The sequence below is a fragment of the Plectropomus leopardus genome, chromosome 19, assembly GCF_026936395.1.
Source record: "Plectropomus leopardus strain MGB_pleo_1.0 chromosome 19, ASM2693639v1, whole genome shotgun sequence".
NCBI classification, from domain to species: domain Eukaryota; kingdom Metazoa; phylum Chordata; class Actinopteri; order Perciformes; family Serranidae; genus Plectropomus; species Plectropomus leopardus.
This window is the reverse complement of record NC_142194.1, coordinates 26,621,896-26,645,112: the sequence shown is the minus strand read 5'-3', so window position 1 is coordinate 26,645,112 and position 23,217 is coordinate 26,621,896. Positions and strand designations below refer to the sequence as shown.

The 23,217-nt window shown below is 38.0% G+C and overlaps 1 protein-coding gene across 1 annotated transcript; it reads left to right on the top strand.

The window, feature by feature from the left end:
- Positions 1-925: 925 nt before the first annotated feature.
- LOC121958944 (ras-related protein Rab-37-like) lies at positions 926-23,073 on the top strand. Its single transcript, XM_042508129.2, has 9 exons — positions 926-1,563; positions 13,278-13,388; positions 15,274-15,315; positions 15,484-15,550; positions 15,658-15,710; positions 15,850-15,915; positions 16,813-16,869; positions 16,957-17,033; positions 18,565-23,073. The coding sequence occupies exons 1-9, from the start codon at positions 1,408-1,410 to the stop codon at positions 18,668-18,670; spliced, it is 735 nt and encodes a 244-aa protein (XP_042364063.1). The 5' UTR covers positions 926-1,407; the 3' UTR covers positions 18,671-23,073.
- The last annotated feature ends 144 nt before the right edge of the window (positions 23,074-23,217 follow it).

Here is a 23,217-nt window from a genome sequence, read left to right as displayed (position 1 = left end):
GTTGTTGGCTTTGTTATGGAAGAGGTGGGATTGTTGGTGTTGTTGTTTCTGGAGTTTCTGGAGGTGGAGGTGTGGTTGGTGTTGTGGTGTTGCTGAGGTGTTCTTGTTGTTTTGTTGTTGTATTAACGTGTATAAGGAGAACTCAAGCTGTGACAGGCTGAGGTGGAGCTCATTTTAACTCATGTACTCATTGACATGTTTAATCTCTATCGATGCATCATATTTTTTTTTAAATGGTCCTATGTTTAAAATGTAAAAATAAGTATTAATTGATGAGAACATTTATTGACAGCAACATAAATTATTTATAGATGATGTGGAGACATGTTTAGAAAAGTTCTGAGTTTTAAGGTATGGCTTTTATACACTAGCAACATTGTTTTGAAAAAAAAAACTTACAATTTTTAACTCTTCATATTTTCAGTGATTTTCAGCCTGTGATGGGTTTTTTGTGATTTCCAAAAGACTTTTAATAACAAAGAAATAAAAACAAGTTGGGATGAAAATCACTTTACATGCACATAGACTATAAAACTGCTATAATATAGAGCAGCACATAGCAGAACATGGAAATACTTAACCCTTTGAAACCTGCAGTGACTTTATTTTTCTTCGGTTGCATTCGCACGCTTTTTACAAAGTTTTTAAACCTAAGACAATTGGTTTGATTTCTTTCAGAAATACGGGAAATGAAAAACGGGTAATGAGCAACTTGGCCAGAAATGTCCTGCAAAGTGCAAGAAATGAGTAGATTTAGAAAATTATTTCTAGAAAATGATTGATAAAAGTGTCCATAAAACTGTATTTATTATTATCAAAATTAAATATTAAATAATAATAATAATAAAATAAATTATTTTACAGAATTATTAGAATTTTAAGCACCTTTCTTTACAGGTTATATTTATTTATTTATGTTTTATTGATTTATTTTGGTCATTTTCAGGTAATTTTTTTATACTTTTTACCATAGTTCTTGCCAGTTCAACGTTTTTTGTTGCCTGCCTTTAATGTTTTTCAAAGAAATCAGTCCAATTTGTCCGGATTTCAGAAGGTTAAATAAGTGAAGCCACAGGTCAACACTTGCAGCCCATCCTCTGTCCATCCTCCTCTTGCTCCCATCATCCTCACCTCCCCCCACCTCCTGTATTGTGTTGGTCGTGCTGTGGGTGAGCGATCACGACATGCCTTTTAAATGTTAAGTGATGTAGGCTGAAGCCCTCAGACTGTGATTCACTGCACAGGAGGGGCCGAGAGAGGAGCGAGGAGCGAGGAGCAGAGGAGAAAGCTGCGTGGGGAGGGGAGAAAGAGAGAGAAGGAGAAGAGAGAGAGAGTTGCGTGGTTTGTCAGCTTTTATTTTCCTCCCCAGGCTCCTCCGTTTTAAAAGCGCGCGGGGAGGACGACAGGATGGAGCGGATGGAGTCGATGGAGCCGATCACGGCGCACTACACTACCGCTTACCCGGAGATCCAACCCGACAGCGGGTACGAATCCAGAGAGACTACCGACAGCCAGGCAAAGACCCCTCCAGCTCCGACCTATGATGAGGATTTAGTGCACAAGGTATGTCGATACAAAAACCGACGGTTTAACTTCCCATGACCGGTTTACTTTATTTCAGATTGGGGGTTTTTCTTAGTCTCTTTTTTCTGATATTTAGCTGGCATTCATGAGATATCCGTTAAACCCCGCTGTGCCCGGGTCCGGTCCTCGGGTCCTGAACCCCGGCACGCCTCCGCGCTGGCCAGCTTTTGCGCTCTCCGTGGTGCTGATCTTCAGTTGGCTGCCCTCTCTGTTGGCGCGTCTCCAGGCTTTTTTTGCGTATCAGATCTGACCAAAACGCATCACTCGCTCCATAATCAACATTCAGCGCCGCTTTAAACTCACACCAGCCTCCTCATTTTATCTGCTTCCGACTTAAAAGACGTCACTTTGTGCCGAAATGCTTTTGAGCAAGATATTAACCCTTTCAGTTGAGACGCCTTCGTCATGCATATAAACCTCTAAAAACCGGAGCAAACTGGTTTGAGTTCTTTTATAAAAAAAATAGTTAAAGAAAGGGGGGACTTGGCAATAGATGTCCCCTAAATTTGCAAGCAATTCGAAAAAGGTGACAAGGAAATGACCTGAAAATTAGTTTTGAAAGAGAAAGACGGAGAGAAATTCTGAAAACTTAATAGTACATTTTAAAATAGGAAAATGTCCTGAAAACTACATTTATAATAATTGTTATTAACTTTTTTTAAATCTTTTTTTGTCTGTTGTTTACCTTTTTATTTTTTATTTATTTATTTATTGCAAGAAATTAGGAAAAGGTGAAAAGAAAATGTCCTTAAAATATTTTTTTAAAAGAGATAACCAGATAGAAAGTATTCTAAGTCTCTTAAGACTGGGAGATTTCATCCTCTTGTTAATGTGTTAATGTGTTGACATAATATCCATTTCCGTTTTGAAATGAGCAAATAGATGGAGGAGTAATGGCTGCATTAGAGTGATGAAAGGACAGGTTCAGTAGCATCACCATGTGAGGGCTAATGTGGCTTCATAACTGTAAACACTGAGTTTTTCACAACAGTATGTTTTTTAAAAAAATTTAGCAATGTTTTCTAAGGTGGTGTCCTTGGCAATAACACTTTAATAATAATCAGTTTTAAAGCATGTTTCAAGCAAGGAGCAGACATGCTTTTTGTGGAACAATACAATCAGAAAAAAAAATCAACAGCAGAGAATACAGTGAAATATATAAAATATTCATATGGTAAGTAAAAGTAAGTAAAGTATCATAAGTAAAAATAAAAATGATATCTGGTGGTAACAAAACAGAGTTGTATTGAATGAGACGAGGAGGCGAGCCTATTAAAAAAAAGTGTTTTAAGACACGATTTAAAAGCTGAGACAGTGTCTGCAGCCTGAACACTTACTGGAAGACTGGTGCAAAGCTGAGGTGCTAGTACAGCAAAACATCCATCACCCATTGACCTTAAACTGGACACTAAAACAGCTAAGGCCTTACCAGCCGATCATTGCAGCGTAGTCACCAGAGTGAAATGTTGGCATTGTATGTTTCTGCAAGCCATATATACATTACATTTGTACATTTCATTTGTATGACGTCATTCAGATTACCTGTCTATGAGCTGTGTTTCTCATCAGGAGGAGGAGGAGGGGATGGTGGATGGTGTCAAACCAGATGGCTGACAAGCAGCAGATAGCAGCACATCACTAACCAATAAATGTATAGTTTAACGAGAGTTTGGGACATTTCCAGCCATGTTTGTAGCATCAAAAGCAGGTAGCAGTTGAAGAGTAGCAGAGACAGCAGCAGACCCCTGTTCATGACTAACAAAAGACAGTATTTTCTAACAACAATCAGGACATTTCCAGTTGTTTCCAGCAAAAAAGCATGGATTTTTTAACAATAGTTTTGGTCATGTCCAGCAGTTTCTGTATCAACAAAAACAGGTATTTTTTATACAATAGTTTGGGACATTTCCATCTGTGCACTCCAGGCCAAGGCTTACAATTTCTGTCCAAGAGTGACACTGTTGCATTCTGTTCGAGGGTCGAGGCCATTCATACCATGCAACTTAACTATTTTGCACCAGTTACCACACAAAGCTCTAAAAACCCATGTTATACTAACAGATAAGCAAAGCTAGCAATTAGCTGGTTCGTGGTGCAGCACTTTGCAGCCAAAGAACTACCTATATCTCTTGGGAGTTGGTGGAGGCCAAAACTACAGCTAAAAGGAGATAGACTATTGGAGAAGCATGACCACAACTGAAGCTACTGTTGCTCCATTTATTCTATGTAGTCAAATTACAACTCAGTAAGCTAACGTGACTGGAAGGAGTTGAATTTCCCTCTGATTATGAGGCTGCTGTGATGAGTCACGGGGTAATTCTTCTGGCTCTGATTGTACTTACAGGGACTTTCGTGATGAAACTATGTTCCATGACATCCTGAGAGGTGCTCATATCGATGCTATTATCAAGTAGTTAACCGTTACACATCTGGAGTGACTTTTGATTTCTTGTGCTGGATTCAGACACCCTTCACAAGCACTTAAACCCTCAAAATACTGTTTTTATTTCATTAAAAAAAGATGTAGAAAAGTCAATGAGCAACTTGGCAAGACATGTCCCACAAATTGAAAAAAAAAAATTGTAAAAGGTGAGGAGGCCTGAAGTGAAATAGAATGACTGGAAAGTTACTTGGCGGTGTTTATTAGAAAGATATCCTAAAAAATAAGGAAAAAAAATCCCTGAAATATGAATCTCATAATTATATCTCTCCTTAACATTTTCTTAAGCTCATGTTTTGTTTCATTTTTATTTGCTTATTTTCAGGAACATTTTTTTGTAACTGTTTACTAATTTCTGACAATTTTTTGGCCTTTCTTTCTTAAACTTTTGAAAGAAATTGAGTCAATTTGTTCAACCTTCAAAGGGTTAAGGTTACATTAGCCTACAGAGACAACAAGTCAGATCCTCTGTGTCGCCTCCAGCTCAGGAGTGCTGGCCTTTGACCTCGCTATAGATGAGACAAAGTGAAAAGAGGAAGTCCCTTTGGGCTTCAGTGAGATGTCATATTATATTATGAATCGGTTGTGCAGGAACAGCTTCCAGTTCAGTGTGAGGGGGCTGCATCAGTCAAAGCTCATTTCTTTTAATGTTGAATTGGCCTTTAGTTAGTCAGTGCTTTGGTTTCTTTTTAAATACTCCTTACTGAAATAAATGCACCGACAATCTGATATAATTCATCTCTTTCCAAAATTAAACACAGCATTTTAACATCATATTAAAACATGTCACAGTTTTCTGATGGTGCTTGACCGTTGCAAAAAGTTTGATCACTTGTCTTGAATATTTCACACTGAAACAATCTGCTATTATGTCATTCTATTTAAAAAATGACTTCTACTTAAAAAATGACTCTCGACTGCTGCTGAGTGACTTTCTGTCTTGAGTGTGAGTTTAGTGAGAACTGAGTTCACAAAGTCTAATGGTCCAGTGAGACAAGAACTGGGTTGCCCTAATGTAACCATTATGCACTTTGACAGCTGCCTTTAATTGCCTCAGAAATTGTGTGTGTGTGTGTGTGTGTGTGTGTGTGTGTGTGTGTGTGTGTGTGTGTGTGTGTGTGTGTGTGTCAGGCTTGTACTGTGAGGGGAGCAGGTGCTTTGCAAAGGGGCAAACTATTGCAAAACAGGCTGTTCTTTAAAAACGCCAGAAACTGTTCTTCCAGAATAACCCTCTCTGTCCCAAGTTACGTGGGCCAGATCAGGCCCCCAACAAGGTGTTGGGTCCCCCCAGTCATTTCTCTAATTCACAATAAAAATACAGAGATTCACACTGGGAATTTTTTAGTATTTTAAGGTTACACAGTGTGCCGGATTGCATAAAACAGCATCAAAATAGAGCTTGTTTATAAAAAGAAAGTGCCAGCTGAGGATCCCCACCTCAACAGCGGTCCTGGCTAAGCCCCTAATGTCCTAAAATCCTAAAAACGTCCTAAAATCAGAGAAATGTCCTAAAATGCTAAAAATGTCCGATAATCCTTAACATGTCCTAAAATCCTAGAAAGGATCAAAATCCAAGAAATGTCTTAAAATCCCAGAAGCATCTTTAAATCCTAGAAATGTCCCAAATTCTAGAAAAGCCCTAAAATCCAAGAAATGTCCCAAAATCTTGGAAACTTGCTAAAATCCAAAAATCACATTTGGGGCTGCAGCAACTGGTGATCAAAACTACCTTTTTTAGAAACATCAATATGATATGTACACATGTAATGTATCTATGGTTTGTAGAACCACCAACATTTTCATTTTTCCAGTGTTTCCTTCGAGGGATCACAATTACACAGCAAAAATGGAGCTTCTGTGAGTGCTCTTTGATTAAGTTGTGATTAGACTTAAATTACACTGTAGTTAGAGCTCTTTGTAGAACTTCCCCCTTTGTCTTACCACACATCACCCAACATTTTTATCAAAAATCAATGTAACATTGATCTTGTGATGAACGATTCAATATCTTCTTGGAATTAATAATCATTGTATAGTGTGGTGTCGTAACGTATCGTGTCGTATGGCATCGCATCATATCGCAACGTATTGCAACATATTGCAATGCATCGTATTGCAACCTATCGTATCGCAACATATCATATCATATCTTTAATAGTCTTTTACAGGGCTGGAAAGGACAGGCTGGTGTTCCATAAATATAAAATGAACAACACATTAGTCAGTCTGTCAATATTGTCTGACTTTCCTATTCTGTCTGTAGCTCTCAGCCACCCCAATCCCCTTGCTTCTGACAGAAGATATAAATATTTAAAGCTGCACTCATCAATAATGTTATGTAAAAATGGATCAAATGACCAAGTTATGTGGTAAAGGTAACTCACAGTGATGAAGCCAAAGAAAAACCCCAAACTGCAGTTCTATCAGCTCAACAGAGCTTTTTAGCATCGTGTTAGTTTTTACAATCTGCAACTTTACTGTTCAGCTCCACTCTTAACTCTTCATCGACCTTAACTCCACCAGCAGTGGGCAGATGTTTCCAGTGAAAGTCATCAGACAAAGTTAGCAGCAACGTGGTGGAGCATTTAGCAGCTAAAGAGACAGATATTTCGATGGAGACCAAAGTTGGAGCTAAAAGGAGAGTGTATACTGGGCTTGACCAGACACACGCCTTCAAATGAATGATGGTGCTGCAGCACATCAGGTGGATGCAGAAGTAATGGTGACAGAGGTGCATGCAGATGTGGCTGCCAGTACCTCCCATAAAGTTTGTCATATTTATGTTTTGATTTACTGTGTTTTTGCCTTTGTCACTGGGGCACATATGGCCTATGACAAAATACCAGTCATCATCTTGGATTGAGGCCTAGTCCACATGTACACAGGTATTTTTTAGGTATCTCCACCAGCATGCCTGAGCAGCGCAGTGACAGCAGACTCACTGAACTGCAGCGTGTTGTGCACTTGTGGTGTTCAGCACTGTTGCTGTGATGCAGGGCTACCTACTACTATGAGTTCTGTATTTCCGTGCGCTTGACATCGCTTAATAGCCTGCATTTGTGTTTTGGTGTGGACGGTGATTTTTTTTTTAAAAATACCTTTGGTGTGGACAGCAAATTGATTGTAACCGGAGGAGGAAAATTAGCGTGTATGTGTGGTCTAGGCCTAAGTTCAGCAAACCTTGAAGTGATCACTGCAAACACTTTCTGCTGGTGACTGTGCTGTGAGGTTTCTTTCTCACTGATGCACTTTTTGTCCCTTTTCTCTGGGGGGGAGTAGCTTTTCTTCCTCCCTATCTAGCCTGTTTTCCCCAAGGGATCACAATTACACAACAAAAATGGAGCTTCTGTGAGTGCTCATCGGTTTAGGTTGTGGTTAGACATAAATTACACTGTAGTTTGAGCTCTTTGTAGCACTTCTCCCTTTGTTCACCACACATCAGCCAACATTTTTATTAAAATCAATGTAACACTGATCTTGTGATACAGGATTCAATACAGATGAATTGGTTATCATCATATTGCATGGCATGGCATCGTATCCTATCATATTGCACCATACCATACCATATTGTATCTTATCGTACCTTTTCTTATCTTATCGTATCATGTCAGTGCAATCCATACTTCATACTTTTATACTGATACTTTATATAATAATTGAAGTATTTTTTTCTGAAATCTAAAAGCAATTATGTTTGTTTATAATTGCTTTTTCATTGCTTATCATGATATAACACCCTCTAACACAGCACCCTCTCCTGATCCATAGATTCACACAAATATTGCCATCAAAGTGCATTTGCATCAGTCATCAGACTGACTTCTAATAGTGGGAGCTGCAGTAATCTGCTGTAGTCATCTGTTCGGTGGATTCCAGTCCCAGCTGTGTAGCGTATCAGACAGGCTAAATTAGTGGCGATATGAAAACTGTCAAGCTAAATTACACTGGCTGTGTGCAGACTTTATACTCTCCACGAAGATAAAAGTGACTTTTCCCATTGCTCAGGCAGAGGAGATAAGCAGAACACCATGATTCTCTACTTTCCCAAATACTCCAATTTCACATACAGTAAAAGGATTTAAAGGGTAACTTGAGTATTTTTCATCTCAGGCCCTATTTTCCTGTTTTCTTGTCCAAGTGAATAATAGAGAAAACAATTTTAAATATTGGTCCAGTCCTGAGCAAGAGCCAAACCGCCACAAAACAGGCTCTGATGTGATCCTCGGGCATTTTTGCACCGTCACTTTTCATCTGCTTCTTATTTTTGCGGCTGATAGTTACAGATTGTTACTGTAAGTATCTGATAATATGGAGAGTACATTGTAAAATCTGGCAAGATGATCTTACTTAAAATAATCTTGAAAAACTGATTGCCTGAAAAAGTAAAGTACATAATAACTAATAATCTTTATTTATGCTTACTTAGTATCTAATTGTTACATTTACTCAAGATTTAGCTGTATTTACTTAATTTAAATTGTGTAGTTATTGAAGTTCAAAAATGACCAGTAAAATGACCTTGTTCTTTCTAAGTGTTAGCAACTTCAGTAAACCAACTCAGTCTGACTTAAGTGTCAATATTAAGTGTCCTCATATATTTGTGTATTAAGTTCTTTTTCCCATTTCAACTTTGCCCATGTGTTTTGTTGCTTGAGACTGTTTTTCGAAAATATTCTTCTTGAAATTTGATGTGGTACCCTGAAAGTTGGTGGAGATCACGGCTGGACTTCCTTCCTATTTTACTGACATTCACACTGATACTTTATTTTCATAAGAAACAATGGAAGGGGGAGATCTGGAGTACGCCAAAACTCAGAAATTATGTCCAAATTAAAGAAGATTACTACACAGAACCTTATTAAACTTAAGGAGGGGACAGAGGTCCCTGTGTGCTCAGTTAAGATCTGGTACCTTGCCTCTGGCAAGAGAAGCCAGTAGGTATAAAGGTATTCCTGAAGAGCAGCGTATGTGTGTTTTGTGTGATCTTGAAGCTGTTGAGAATGAATTTCATTTTTTGTTCTTCTGTCCTCTGTATAGTGATCTGAGAAAGCATTTGTTTGAAAAAGTTCAGGTGCAGAAACCTGACTTATTTTGGTTGGCTGAGTGTGATATGTTGAGCTGGCTCTTTAAAGACGAGATTTATGCCTTAGCCAGATTCATTGAAAATGCATGGACATTACGCCAGAAAACACTGTATCCAGCATAACTGTCTATTATTGGTTTGTATATTATGAAATGCTCCTTGTATAATTTATATTTTGTTCTGTGGACATATTATAAAGGGCTACGTGACCATCTTTGAATCGTTTCGATTTGTTATCATCAGTGTCTACTAAGCCAATGTGGGCTGGACACAATTAAGTGCATGACACTTAAATAAACAAATCAATCAATGCACTTTTTAATTTGTTTCATCAGTGATCATTAAAATAAAATGAACGTCAAAATGCCAAATATCGGCCCCAATAATCGTCCAGACAGATAATCAGTCAACCCCTAAGTTTTTATAGCACTTCTCTATGCAAAAATCACTTCCTGCCCCTCATCTGCAGTTCTTCTGGGTGACGTGATGTCATGTACAAACAGCCTATAGCCAGACATGCTAACATTTTCTGCGGACGTTAGAGCTGATTAATCCATTGTTTTACTCATCCCTTACACTTTTGTATTATCTTTCTTAGGAAGGGAAAAAAAATCACCCACCAATTTTTTAAATGCCAAGGATCACACCTGCTCCAGCTGAAATCAATGTCGCAAATCAGTCTCCAAAAAATGGGGAAAAAAAGGTGATGTAGGCCTAGAGCGTCTTACAAACCCACAGCAATATTATAAGTTTATCTGATGTGACTTAATGGCAGCTGTTTCTTGTTTACTGGAGTGAAAGCATGTAACATAATGCCTGCATGTGTGCACGTGAGGGGGAAACAGCCATACTTGTAGAATTACAAATGCATATGTGATGATGAGGACGAGTGTGTTTGCAATGGGAGAGGGGCACAACGCTGTTTCCGTGGTAACAGAGGTTAGCTGGGAAGTGGGTCTGCCTCATAAACCCCCTCTGGAGACTGGAGGCAATTAGGTGATACACTGCAGATGTTCAGGAGTTAGACACAGATGATGTGAATGAAGTGGACAGTATATTGTGCATATTTGTGGTGAGGAGAGAAAAAGAGATACGTTTTATTCATCTCTCATAAACAGATTAAGTGCCAGTGAATTTACCTTCTGTCTGTTTAAACCAGTTGTTCCTACCAAGATTTGTAGGATTTTCTAGGATTTATGATTTTTCTAGGATTTTAGGACATTTCTCAGATTTTAGGACAATTCTAGGATTTGAGGCTTTGTAGGACTTTGGGATCAAGGATTATAGAAAATGTCTATGATTTTAGGTCATTTCTAAGATTTTCTTGGATTTTATGACTTTTCTAGGATTTCAGGACATTTCCTACATTTTAGGACATTTATAGGGTTTTGGGACATTTTAGGATTTTAGGACATTCTTGGATTTGGGGATCAAGGATTATAGGAAATATTCAGGATTTAATGACTTTTCTAGGATTTTATGTCTTCTAGGATTTTAGGAGGTTTCTAGGATTTTAGGATATTTCTCAGATTTTAGGACATTTCAGGATTTTCAGATCTAGGATTTATCATACATAGTTCGTTCAAAATATTTAAACACTTTAAGACGTAATATCCAAAATTTGTATGGTAGCTTGCCACAAAATATATTATACTGTAATAAGAAACTATTTTTGTCAGTGTGGAAATGCTACACACGATTAGCTTGGTAAGACTCTCTTTAATTCAGTCGTTCAGTTCATTTTACTGAAACCATGAGCACCAAAGAACAAGTAATACCAGCAGAGTAAACAAGAAAGACACAAAAAAGAGTTTTAATGAAACAATTTGACTGTATTTCCATCTTTGCTTAGCAACAGTTTTATGTGAAAGCCCAAATATGAGCCTGTTGAGTTCAGTGATTTAAGCAAATAACAGCCAGGGATATTAATTAGAGTTTTTAAGTAATTCTTCTTTCAATTTCAGAACTGACTTTTTTCTCAACAGGGAGAATAGTGAATTGTAGTTATTGGAAACACTTGAATGAAGTCGATATGAAAATTCAGAGGATTATTGTTGATGCAGTATATTATATCCCTAACCAAGTTGTGACACATTTTGGGGACTTTCTAAAATCCTTCTAAATGCTGAGATCAAAGGGAGGCTGTTGAACCTGTCGCTACTGAGAGAGCTGCTTCAGCTTCTCAGCTCTAATCCCTCCAGCCATTATCATCCATAAAGCGTTAAGACCAAATGAAAACCTCACAGTTAAACCACTGCCTGCTTTAACTGATGATCACACTACCCTGACAGTACTTTCGCCTTTCTTGCTTTGTCTTGCTTGCATCGCAGACACTCATCGTCACATGGACATAAATGTTAATTCCACTCCAGTTTGTCCAGTATGTGAACACCCATCCCAACCAAGACCACTTCAGACTTTCTGGGGATGGTCCGAAGAGGGTTAAAACACCTGAAAGCCACATATCACATTTTTTTATTGTTTTAATATTTCAACCCTTTAAAACCTGGATAGGCATCAGTTTTCTTGTACAGCGTTGAGATGCCTTTTGCAAGAATTTAAGCCTCTGAAACAGAATTTCCTTCCGGGGAAAGGGGGTCATCAGCAACTTTGCATGATATGTGCCATAAAAGGTGACAAGGAAAAAAAAGTTTTCTAAGAAAAATGACACGGACAAAAACAAGAATGTAATTATTAGAATTATATATTTGAAATGGAATTACAGAAAAGAAAACAAGATTATTTATATTTATAATTTTCTTTTTTATTTTCCTTTTTTTAAAATTATTTTTGGGTCATTTCGTGGTTAATTGTTCGTTGCCTTCTTTCCATGTTTTTAAAAGGAATGAATCCACTTTGCTCAGGTGTCAAGGGGGTTAAGGAGGCATTTTGTGCCTGTAGACAGCTGACAGTTCAGAGATAACAGGAAATAAAAGGGATAGTCTGGGTATTTTTGAGTGGGGTTATATGAGGTTTCAGCCCGTTTTCATAGCAAACTCGTCAAATACCGCCTCTTTGACAGCGATTTGGGCGTAAGATTGTGATGCGAAAAGGCACCTGTCACACCCGTATGAAATTCTGCTGGACGGCATCAGGTGAGAATGCAACCAGACACAATTGTTCACAGTGTTGTTATACGCCTGCAACGGCCAGCTGGCACCTGCTGCGTCCACATGTAATGCGGCAAGACGGCTACAGTTGAAATGATGCGGGTAACGATGTAATATAAGAAGTGTGAGGGCAACTATAAGGTAGGCAGGAGGGATGGTGGATGGATCAACAAACCCTGGACTTTCATACAGGAGTCTTTTTTCTATACCTTACCATGTGCCTCCCTCCCTTAATCCTGACCATCCGTACCAGCATGCGCGTTTGTTGATGTTCCATGTTCCATGCTCTTTTTGGCAAATTTTCAGGTAATTCTCTCTTCAGGTAAAACTTTTCACAGATTTCTTGCTAACTGCTGTGACATTTGTTCTTTTGTTGCTCATTACCTTCTTCCCATGTTTGGTGAAATAAATAATTTGATTGTAGTTCCATCTATGCTTCGCAAACATTTTGTGTGAAAGGAAATAAAAGCCCGTCCCTTACAGATGCATGTCCCAAATATAAGCCTGCTAAGGGTGAATGATTTAAACAAATAATAACCCGGCTGATTGCAGATTGAAGTTTTAAGATTATAGACACTCAGGCTGCATTTTCAACATCAAAATTTCCAAATCCTTTTTCCTGAAGACAGAGAACAGCTTGGTGGTATCTCATTTACTGTGTCTGTTACAGTTGAAGAGCAGTGTGTGTGTGTGTGTGTGTGTAGGTGGCAGGTACCTCAGTGTGACTCTTTCTAAGTGGGCTTCAGATGAAAGACAGGCCTGTAGAAGATGAAGTATTGACTGCTGGCCCTGCTGCTGACTAACTTGTGTGTGAATGCTGCCTTTCATTCATTTCATTGTCTTGAAGGTTATCTCCTGCAGCGTGTGAGTCACACTGTCATCGCGGTACGTTGCCAACTTCTTGTAGAAGATAACATTAGTTGCTTGGAAGCAGCAAAGTCCACCATGACGCACATGCTGACTCACAACCCAGCATTCTTAACTGATTGTGATGTTTCTGCTAGAATACAATGCTGCAGGCTGATTCTGATACTAAAATAATTTTTATTTATTGCAGACGATCCTTGTCGGGGACAGTGGAGTGGGAAAGACGTCTCTGTTGGTGCAGTTTGATCAAGGAAAGTTCATCCCTGGCTCCTTCTCTGCTACAGTGGGCATCGGATTCACGGTGTGTGTACAGATGATTTGTATGTGTGTATGTCTTTTATGTACGAGACAATATGTTGTTGAAATTAAGACAAATTTAATTAAGCAAATTGTTTTCTTGAAAAATATGGGAAGAAGGCAATTAGCAATAAAAGAATAAATTACCCAAATATAGGAAGAAATAAAAAGCTAAGTGAAAAGTAGAAAATTAACAAGAACTTTGAAAAAAAGAAAGAAAAAATGAAAAGAACAAAAAAGAATTGAAGAAAAAAGAAATGGCCTGGTTAAAAAACTAAAAAAAAAGAAGATAGAAAAAAGAAAGAAAGAACAAAGAAAAGGAGAAATAAAAAGAAAAAAGGCAACAAAAAATGGCCTAAAGATGGCTTAAAAATTATATAAATTCTCATCATTAGTCATAAATATAGCTTTTCCTAGCTGATTTCTTTTTTTTAGACATTTCAACTAGCTTTAAAAAAATAATAATTTTCTAAGTACGCAAAATTTCTCACCAAGTTGCTCATTGCCTTTTTTCCTCATGTTTTTGAATAAAATGAAACATTTTTTCCAGGGTTCAATGGTTAAATATTTGTGAAAGGCATCTGAAAACAGCATAAAAAAGTTTATCCGACAAAATGTTATCTCATCCAATTAACAAAAAACTTTTCTTTTTTTTTTACCTACCCAGAGTTATTCATCCAAACAAATAGTTCTGGTTCTACTGGCCCAGTTTTCTAAATCTGTTTGAGCTTTCTGCCACCATGATAGTAAATTGGAAAAAAAATCAACAGCAACAGTTTTCCCATTACGCTGAACAAATCACAGCACACATTTTTGATTCCCTTGGGAAACAGAAGCACTCCTCAAAAAATGTAGGACAGGCTGGCTGTCACATGTCACTGGAAATAAACTGCTTTGTTGCCCACCACCACAGTGACTCAGGAGAAGAGTGAGAGCCTGCCACTTAAAGTCTGTGTGTGCGCTGTTGCAAATTTGACTTTAGGATGTCCCTGTTTTCCCCTTTTGAGTGTTCTCTTTTTCCTTGACCTGTTGGGAATGAATTTGACTAACCCATAGCCCATGAGGTCTGTGACACAACATCCTCCTAAAAGTCAGGCAGTTTTGGTATCTGTTCCAGCCGGTACGCCTCTTCTGGTTTCAGTCAGCCTGTTGTTTTCTTCATATAATATAGGCCAGTGATACTCAACTTACAGCCTGTGGGCCAAAATTAACCCCCGTTAGGGTGTCTGGTGGCCTCCCAACCATTTTCTAATACACAATAAAAATAAACGAATTGTTGGGAATTGTTTTTGTACTTTATGTATAAATATGGTGGCAGAATGCATAAAACAGCATCAAAATAGTTTGGTTATCATAAAAAAGTGCTAATTGAGGATACCCTTCACGCCCGACAGAGGTCCTAGCTAAGCCCCCAATGTCCCAAAATCCTAGAAACTTCCTAAAATCCTAGATATGTCCCCAAATCAGAGAAAAGTCCTAAAATCCTAAAAAAAAAATGTCCTCGCCAAAGAAACTTCCGAAAAACTAGGATTATCCTAAAGTCCCAAAGGTCCAAAAATCTGTGAAATGACCTGAAATCCTAGAAGCATTCCAAAATCCTAGAAACATCCTAAAATCCTGTGACTGGCCCCTGGCCTACAGTCATTTTGCAAAAGTGGCCCCCAAAGTAATACAAGTTGATTGTCCCTGGCTTAGCTGTATTTTTCTGTTGTCTTTTTCTTTCTTTTTTGTATTGTTGTTGTGTAGGCAGAAATCTCCAAATCCAAAACCAGTTTCACATTTATTGAGATTGTTTTTGTAGTTTGAACGGATTGTTCCTTTAATCACTCACTCAGCCGTGTGCAGTACCCATTCTAACGTCAATGAAAATCTGTTTCTGCTTCTCCCAGAACAAAGAGGTGACCGTTGATGACGTTAAGGTCAAACTACAGGTCAGTAAGTAAATCAGTGCCAGTAAAAACTTGAATGTGCTTTCACAATAGCAACCTATTTTTAGAGCTCAGGCCGGTTTCCTCTCGGGCACTAGTGTTTAAACTGAAAATTAGAGTTAGCCAAGTGGAACCAGGCCGAGCTCTTTTTTTTCTCCTGTTCTGTTTTAGATTTGGGACACAGCAGGACAGGAACGGTTCAGAAGTGTGACACATGCATACTACAGAGATGCACACGGTGAGGCAAAAATTATCTGTATCTGAATCTCAGCTGCACTTTTACCCTCAAATGTTGCTGTGGTTGAGATATGTGGTAAGATAACCATATTCATCTCTTATCTAAAGCTTTGCTCCTCCTGTACGACATCACCAACAAAACCTCCTTTGACAACATAAGGGTAAGTCTGGGCTCTGTCTACTGCCTGGAAACATATGGGAATGAGTGAGTCAGCAGGAGTAAACATCCTATAACAAAATCTAATAAGGCTGTTATTTTAGACCGTGTATTTATATTTCTGTCTGTCTTTCTTTTTACAGGCATGGCTAACAGAGATCCATGAGTATGCACAGAGCGATGTAGTCATCATGTTGCTGGGCAACAAGGTGAGGCTGGAGAGGCTCAGCAAGTGAAGGAAAAAGAGTTGTGAAAATAGAAACAGATGTGATCTTTAGTATCTGCAAAACGGTGGCTCCTTATGACAGGAGATATAAAAGGCAGGCATACATAACTTGCTTTGCTTTGGGGCCACTTTTTACAAAATAACAGAAAGCCAGGGGCCAATCGCAGCAGCGCTATAGATGTTTCTAGGATTTTAGGATGTTTCTAGAATTTTAGGATTTTTCCAGGATTTCAGGTAAATGATCAGATGTTATAATGTTTCAAGGATTTCAGGACATTTCTAGGATTTTAAGAAATGTCCAGGATACTAGGACATATCTTTGATTTCCTAGGGTTTTAGGACTTGTCCAGGGTTTAAGGCTGTTTCTCAGATTTTAGGAATTTTCTAGAATTTTAGGATGTTCCTAGAATGTTAGAACATTTCAAGGATTTTAAGAAGTTATAAGGATTTTAGGACATTTCTAGGCTTTTGGGATTTAGGATTTTATGAAATCTCCAACATTCTAGGACTTTTCTAGGGTTTTGGGATCTAGTATTTATCATACATAGTTTGTTCAAAATTTTTAAACATTGTAAGATGTTATATCCAAAATGTATCTGGTTGCTTGCCACAAAGCGTATTTCACTGTAATAGGAAATTATTTGTTTAACTTGAAAAAGTGTCCAAGCTGCTTTTAAATTTCATGTTGGCTGAATTTGAGATGATAAGTAATTTTGTAAGTAATTTTGTTTTGTTTGTTACACACAAAGTTATGTCAGCCAAAACAAAGTTTATCTTTAAAAAGTTTTTTCATATGATATATGACTCTGTGAATAGCTCAAGTACATTTGTATCATTGAATCTACTGTTCCAACCATACTGTGCGGCATCTCTCTGTCAGGCCGACATGAGCAGTGACAGAGCAATCAGGAGAGATGAAGGAGAGAGGCTGGCCAGAGTGAGTATGTCACTGATTGCTGTACAACCATAGCTGATGTGCTTTATTCTGCTCTTCACTACTGTTTACTCCTCTTCTCATCCTCAGGAGTATTCAGTTCCTTTCATGGAGACAAGTGCCAAGACGGGAGTCAACGTAGAGCTGGCCTTCACTGCAGTTTCCAAGTATGAAACAGTCTCACACACACTTAACACTACAGCTGCTGTATCTGCAGTCTGCTGTGCACTGCTCGCACTAGTCATTGCTTTCAACTGGTGTCCCGTACAAACAATAATTAGTAATAACCAACTGCTATTACAATCATTTCTCAAAATGTATTCAAGTCTGGATAAAGCAAAATCACTGATTTCTTTCTGAACAAATTGTAGACGTTAGAAAATACTTTTAAAAAATCACTCGAAACAGACTGGAAATTGTGTATTTCTGCATTGTAGAGTTCGACTTTTCAACTGTTTTCCAACATTTCTGTGTCCATGATTATGTCAAAAATGGCTTGATGACGAACTGGAGCCATTCTTAGAAATCTCTTTACTATCATATAAAAATAACCTTACTGTTAACATTAATGCGCATAGTGTCAGTGTTGTTTCATTCACACTATGAACAAACAGGCTGTGTGTGTTACTGAGTTAGCTGCTAACAAGAGTCTGTACCTGCGTGGTGGCTCATTCTTCATCTTGCGATGTGTGTTCTGCTACTGTAGACTGTGTGTGCTAATTTAGCTGCTAACGAAACTCTTTAGCTTCATAGTGGCTCATTCTCATCTTGGTATGTGTGTGTGTGTGCTGTGCTATTATAGACTGACTTAGCTGCTAACGAGAGTCTGTAGCTGCATTGTAACTAATTCTTTGTCTTAGGACATGTGTGCTGTGGTTCCATAGATTGTGTGTGCTACTGAGTTAGCTGCTAATAAGAGTCTTTGGCTGCACGGTGGCTCATTCTTCTTCTTGGTGTGTGTGTGATTTGTGCTATTGAGTCTGTTGCTAACAACAGTCTGTCACTTTTCAGTGGCTTCTTCTCCAGCCCAGCATCTTCAGCAGACACATCGCTACCATCTCAGAGCGAGGAATACTGCTCATTTTTTCACAATTTTCAAAGATAATTTAATATACTTGGTCATGTTTTTAATCATTCAAATTTGCCTGGGTGGCTAATGACGCATTTGTCTGTGGTGACACAGATTCACTGCACACATTTATTTTTGCTTTACCCAGACTTAAAGAATAGCTCTAAAGAGGTATTAACCAGATGTTATAATATAACATTTAATACTTCATATGACACTTAACATACATTAGCTGTAACATTTTTACTGATCATGAAATAGTAACATTTTAAGAAATGTAATAACTTATTGCTTCATCCAGTACCATCAAAAATCATCATAGGGTAAGTTCTGTATTTTTCAACCCAGACTATTTTCCCATGTTTTTGTGTCTAAGTGACAAATGGGAAAAAGCTTTGTAACTGGTCCACTACTGAGCAAGAATGGCCATATTTTTTTAATGATTAAGTACAATTTAAGGGCCTTATCCGGCCTCGGCCCTTTGCTGCGTGTCATCCTCTCTCTCTTTCTCCCCCTTTCACAGCTGTCCTATAAATTAAAGACAAAAAAATGCCCAAAAAGATATCTTTAAAAAAAAAAGTTTCCCGTAGTGTTTTCTAAACTGTTTGACTTCTGATTCTGATCCTCAGAGAGCTGAAGCACCGGGCCGTCCAACATCCCAATGAACCGAAGTTCCAGATTCATGAATACATTGAAGCACAGAAGGAGAAGTCGGGCTGCTGCAGCTACTTCTAAATCTCCTGTCCTGAGTCCTCCTCCCACAGCTCTGGGTGAAAAGACTGTCAGAGACACACCGAGAGCTACAGAGTGGGAGGACGCCCATTCACTCACTGCTGCTCCCGAAATATGATGCTGCCATTCATTCAAGACTAAAAGCCAAAAGGAAAAAACAAGCTATAGACTCACAAAACCCACAAATATCTTTAGCCCAGAACAGTTTACTCATAGATATAAATATATTTATCTTCATCTATCCATATATTCATATCTATGAGTTTACCCAACTGTTTAAACTGGTATTTATCATTATGAGCAACTGAGTATTTGTAGTAGAAATGTTAGCAAATAATATAAAACGTATTCTTATTATTTAAGAAAATAGCTTTAAGCTATTTGCTTTCCTTGTGAGCGTTAGATGAGAAGATGATCACCGCTGTGCGTACATGTGAGTTACAGAGGTGGAGTCTGGACGTGGTTAGCCTAGCTTTGCATAAATACTGCAGGCATGAGGAAACAGTTAGCCTGATTCTGTGCAAAGCTTACAAATATAACTACAGCTCTGCCTGGATCTTCTATACTGCAGATTACGCCATATATTAAAATCTCATTGCTGAAACTTTTCTAAACAATAACAAATGCACAAAAAAATCTATTTGCGCCCTTCATATATTTTTTACATTTATAGATAGAAACAAAATTGTTTTTCAAAATTAATTTATATATTTCAGCATAACCAGTAAAATATGACAAGTAGATTTTACTTAAAAACATTTAAGAAATTGATTTCTGTGAAAAATGTAAGTAAATGTCACTATTAATCTTAATTTATGTTTACTCTATGTTTGATTGTAAAATTGATTTAACATTTAGTTATATTAACTTGATTTTGTGAAATTGTTCCGACTTAAAAATGGCAAGTTCATTTAAACCAATCTTTCTAAGTCTAGTTTACTGTGCTATATATCCGTATTTTGCTGACTGAAAACTAGTCATATTTAGTCATATTTATATAGTCGTAATTGTATATTTTTAAATGTAAACAAAACAGAGCTAGCAAATGTCCCAAGTTCATCATTGGCAAAATCCTCTTTGTCATGATCAAGTGAAGTCATTTTAACTTGGTTTACTTAAGTTTCAAATGCTTAAAAAGAACAGGGTAATTTCACTTGTCATTTTTAAGTTACAACAACTTTACCAAATTAAGTAATTACAGCTAAATTTTGAGAAAAAAACACATAGATGTAAAGTAAACAAAAATTTAGACTTATATTTACTTTTTCAAGGCATTCAGTTTCTGAGATTTTTTTTAAGTGAGATCAACTTGTCAGATTTTATCATGTTATATATTCATATTTATACTGTATCTTACACATAGGCTACTGTAACTTCTCATAGAATGACACCTGTCAAATCCATATAAGTCAGCACAGTAGTTATAAACCGTTATCATTAATCATTGTAGCATGGCTATGCACACCACGCATGCTAACAATTGCTAATTAGCGATAAACACAAACACCCACCCACCCTGTCTTTCATGCAGGCATGAAAGGGTCTGTCCAGCCACGCTCACAACTGACACCGCCCGTGCACGTATTATGCAGAAGCAGCAGGTGCTTTGCTGCCAACCATCGGCATATGATAACATCATGACAGCTTCTGTTCAGCTGCGCGCCCACCAGACGCCGTCCAGCAGTGTTTCAGGCTGAGAGAAAAGGTGCCTTTTGGCGTTGCACTCTTTCGCCAAAAGCACTGTCAAAGAGCCAGTATTTTACGAGTTTGGAATGATAATGCTCTGCTCTATCCATCAGAAAACTTTTGCATTGTATCTTGACGCAGAAGAGGCTGGTTGTAAGCAACCCCTTACTAGTCCAAGAGTCAACTCACGCACCCAAGAAGGGGTCAAGTTCAGGTTCAGGCAACAAAACACCTTGATTAGGGAAAGGAAAAGATCCTGACTGATGTAAATCATGAGTTGTTCATGTGACTAAGAACTGACAGAACTAAATAACTCAAAGTTAACTGCTAGTTTCACAAGGGACACAAACCCTGGTCTCCTGGGTCAAAGTCCTGCTCTTGTTGGGCCCATTTCCCTCCACTCCCACCTACCCGAAGCAACCTTAGTGCTCTTAAATCTAAGTCTGTTGTCATGAATGTCTAATAATGAAGGGTTTATATTGGAGTTTGTTAAAAGCCCAGCGTGTCTCATACAGAAGCTAAAGGGAGCTGCCCAAGCAGTATATTTTGATGCCCTGGCAGTGAGACCAGGCTGGAACTGGAGTTAACTTTTTGACCTAATGGCAATACTTGGATGGTTAAAAGATCATCAAATTGATTAGTGTTCTCCTGGTCTGTACAAGATTAGGTGGTAATCCATCAAATAGCTGTCAAGACATATCACCGAAAAAAAAAAAAAAACCAGAAAATAAAACAATCTCACAGTGGCACTAGAACAAAAAAATAGTGAATCGACACATTTAATGGACTTTATACTCTGACGACCATGAACATCTGCTCATGTTTTCATTGTACTCCATTGAAAAGTTTATTATTTCAGTGAGGACCGACCAACTGACCATAACAGCAATTTGTAGTTTTAGGGGGAATTACATGTTCTAACTATTAATTTTTTACTAAGCTTAGCATGCTCAGCTAGTTTAACCACATCCCTATTGAAGCTCTGTACACAACCACAGACATGAGATACAGTTTCATCATCTCATTTAACTAATTATATCATTTATGCCTTTTTCAACAATGAAAGTTTTTGCTTGCCTTATGTAGATGTCAGACTGAAATTCTTTTCCTACCCTTTAACATGTTATCATTGCTGAAAGAAGTACAAGGATGTTACAAACACTCCAGTTTGCCAAAGTGGAAACTTAAAAACTACCCACACCCACACACCACTAGTATAAGCCAGAGGAGCTCACAGTCTCCATGCAAACTTAAAAAAAAAATCAACAGTTTCATCCTTATGTATCATGTAACCTCCAAGAGATCCAGACCAAGGCCACACACTGTGTCACAGATGCAATTCAAAGCCAAGAACATGGACACAAGTCATGTCTGATGATGTAGTCAGACTGCTACATTGCTGAGAAGTGAAAGTTTGCTGTTGTTGAAGCTTGCTGACTGAAAAGCATAGACTCAAAAGCTAATGTGCTCTCTGAGTGCTTGGCGAGGACGAACAACTGTATTTCTGAACATGCGGAGTCTCTGCATGTTCAGAAATACAGCAGCAGAAGAACGCAAATGTTTTGGTCACCTGAATTGTGTCTGTAGAGGAGGATTGCTGCAAACATAACATGAGCTACTTGACAATGATCTACAGTTGGATTTCAAATTTGGTCTTTTATTTAGGATATATATATATATAATATATGTACATATTGTATTTGTGAGTAAGTGAGCAGATTTTTTAAAAAATACAGTCTTATACCTTGATTTACTTTCGAGCTCAGTTGCATGTTTGTATTGCATGTAACAAAACGAGTCTGTGCACAGTGCCTACAGAATATATTAGACTCTGTTTATATTTGTATCCAGACGAACATAAAGTATGAACAAATAATATGCATTTCTCTTCAGATTTTAACTCAATCTCAGGGTTAAATTTTGTTTTGAAATACAACAGTATTCTAGTACTTAAGTCAGCACATTAAAGCTGCATTAATGGATTAAAACATTCAACACAACACATTGACTGGAAAATTTGTTTTGGCAAACCTGTTAGAAATCAGTTGCTTTTTTCTACACAGATGGAAACACATTAGAGTTAAGTTTGTAGCCATCTAATAAATGTAATTATACTCACTTTTTAGCTCTGTTTTGGTCTCCACAGCTTCCTGCGAAAAAATATCTGGCTCTTTAGCTGCTGAATGCTACGCTTTGCTCAGCAGCTGATTGCTAACTTTGTGTGCCATTTGTTTTCGTGCTGACACCATGTGGCGGTTTTAACAGAATTTTTCAGAGTTTCAATTACTTAAGGACGCTAAAACACTACATGAGCAGAGGGAAGCTGCAGTTGGGTAGTGTGATCTCTGTGGGTTTTTGTCACTACGGGCCGTGGCTTTTACTTTGCACTTAGTCATTTTATCCTTTGGTGACATAAAAATATTCATTAGTGCAGCTTTGAGAAACTAATGATGTCAGAACAACAGCTCAATGTTGGGGTTTTACTGTAACACATGCAAGTTTCTGAATTTCTTTTTGCAGTATGCAGTGTTCATATTGGTAAGTTACTGTATGAAGGCTCAGGTCTGGCACAGTTTCTAATCTTAAATTATTCCAATATCTTGGCATTAGATCTTGTACAAATTGAACTGTTGTTTTTTTCCCAGACCACGCTGCCAAAAGTTGTCTTTGATGTGTTGTATGCTGCATAAGAAATAAACTATTTTTAACTGAGAACATAATATGAACAGTAGTCTCCCCCTGCTGTCACCCATATGGTCCTTAACTGCAGCCACAATGGTGTTAGTGTGTGTGTGTGTGTGTGTGTGTGTGTGTGTGTGTGTGTGTGTGTGTGTGTGTGTGTGTGTGTGTGTGTGTGTGTGTGT

Excerpts from the sequence above, each read along its gene's own strand:
- LOC121958944 (XM_042508129.2), top strand. The coding sequence starts at position 1,408 with ATGGAGCGGATGGAGTCGATGGAGCCGATCACGGCGCACTACACTACC. Across the intron at positions 15,316-15,483 it reads ACGTTAAGGTCAAACTACAG|ATTTGGGACACAGCAGGACA; the intron begins GTCAGTAAGTAA and ends GTTCTGTTTTAG. Across the intron at positions 15,711-15,849 it reads CCTCCTTTGACAACATAAGG|GCATGGCTAACAGAGATCCA; the intron begins GTAAGTCTGGGC and ends TTCTTTTTACAG.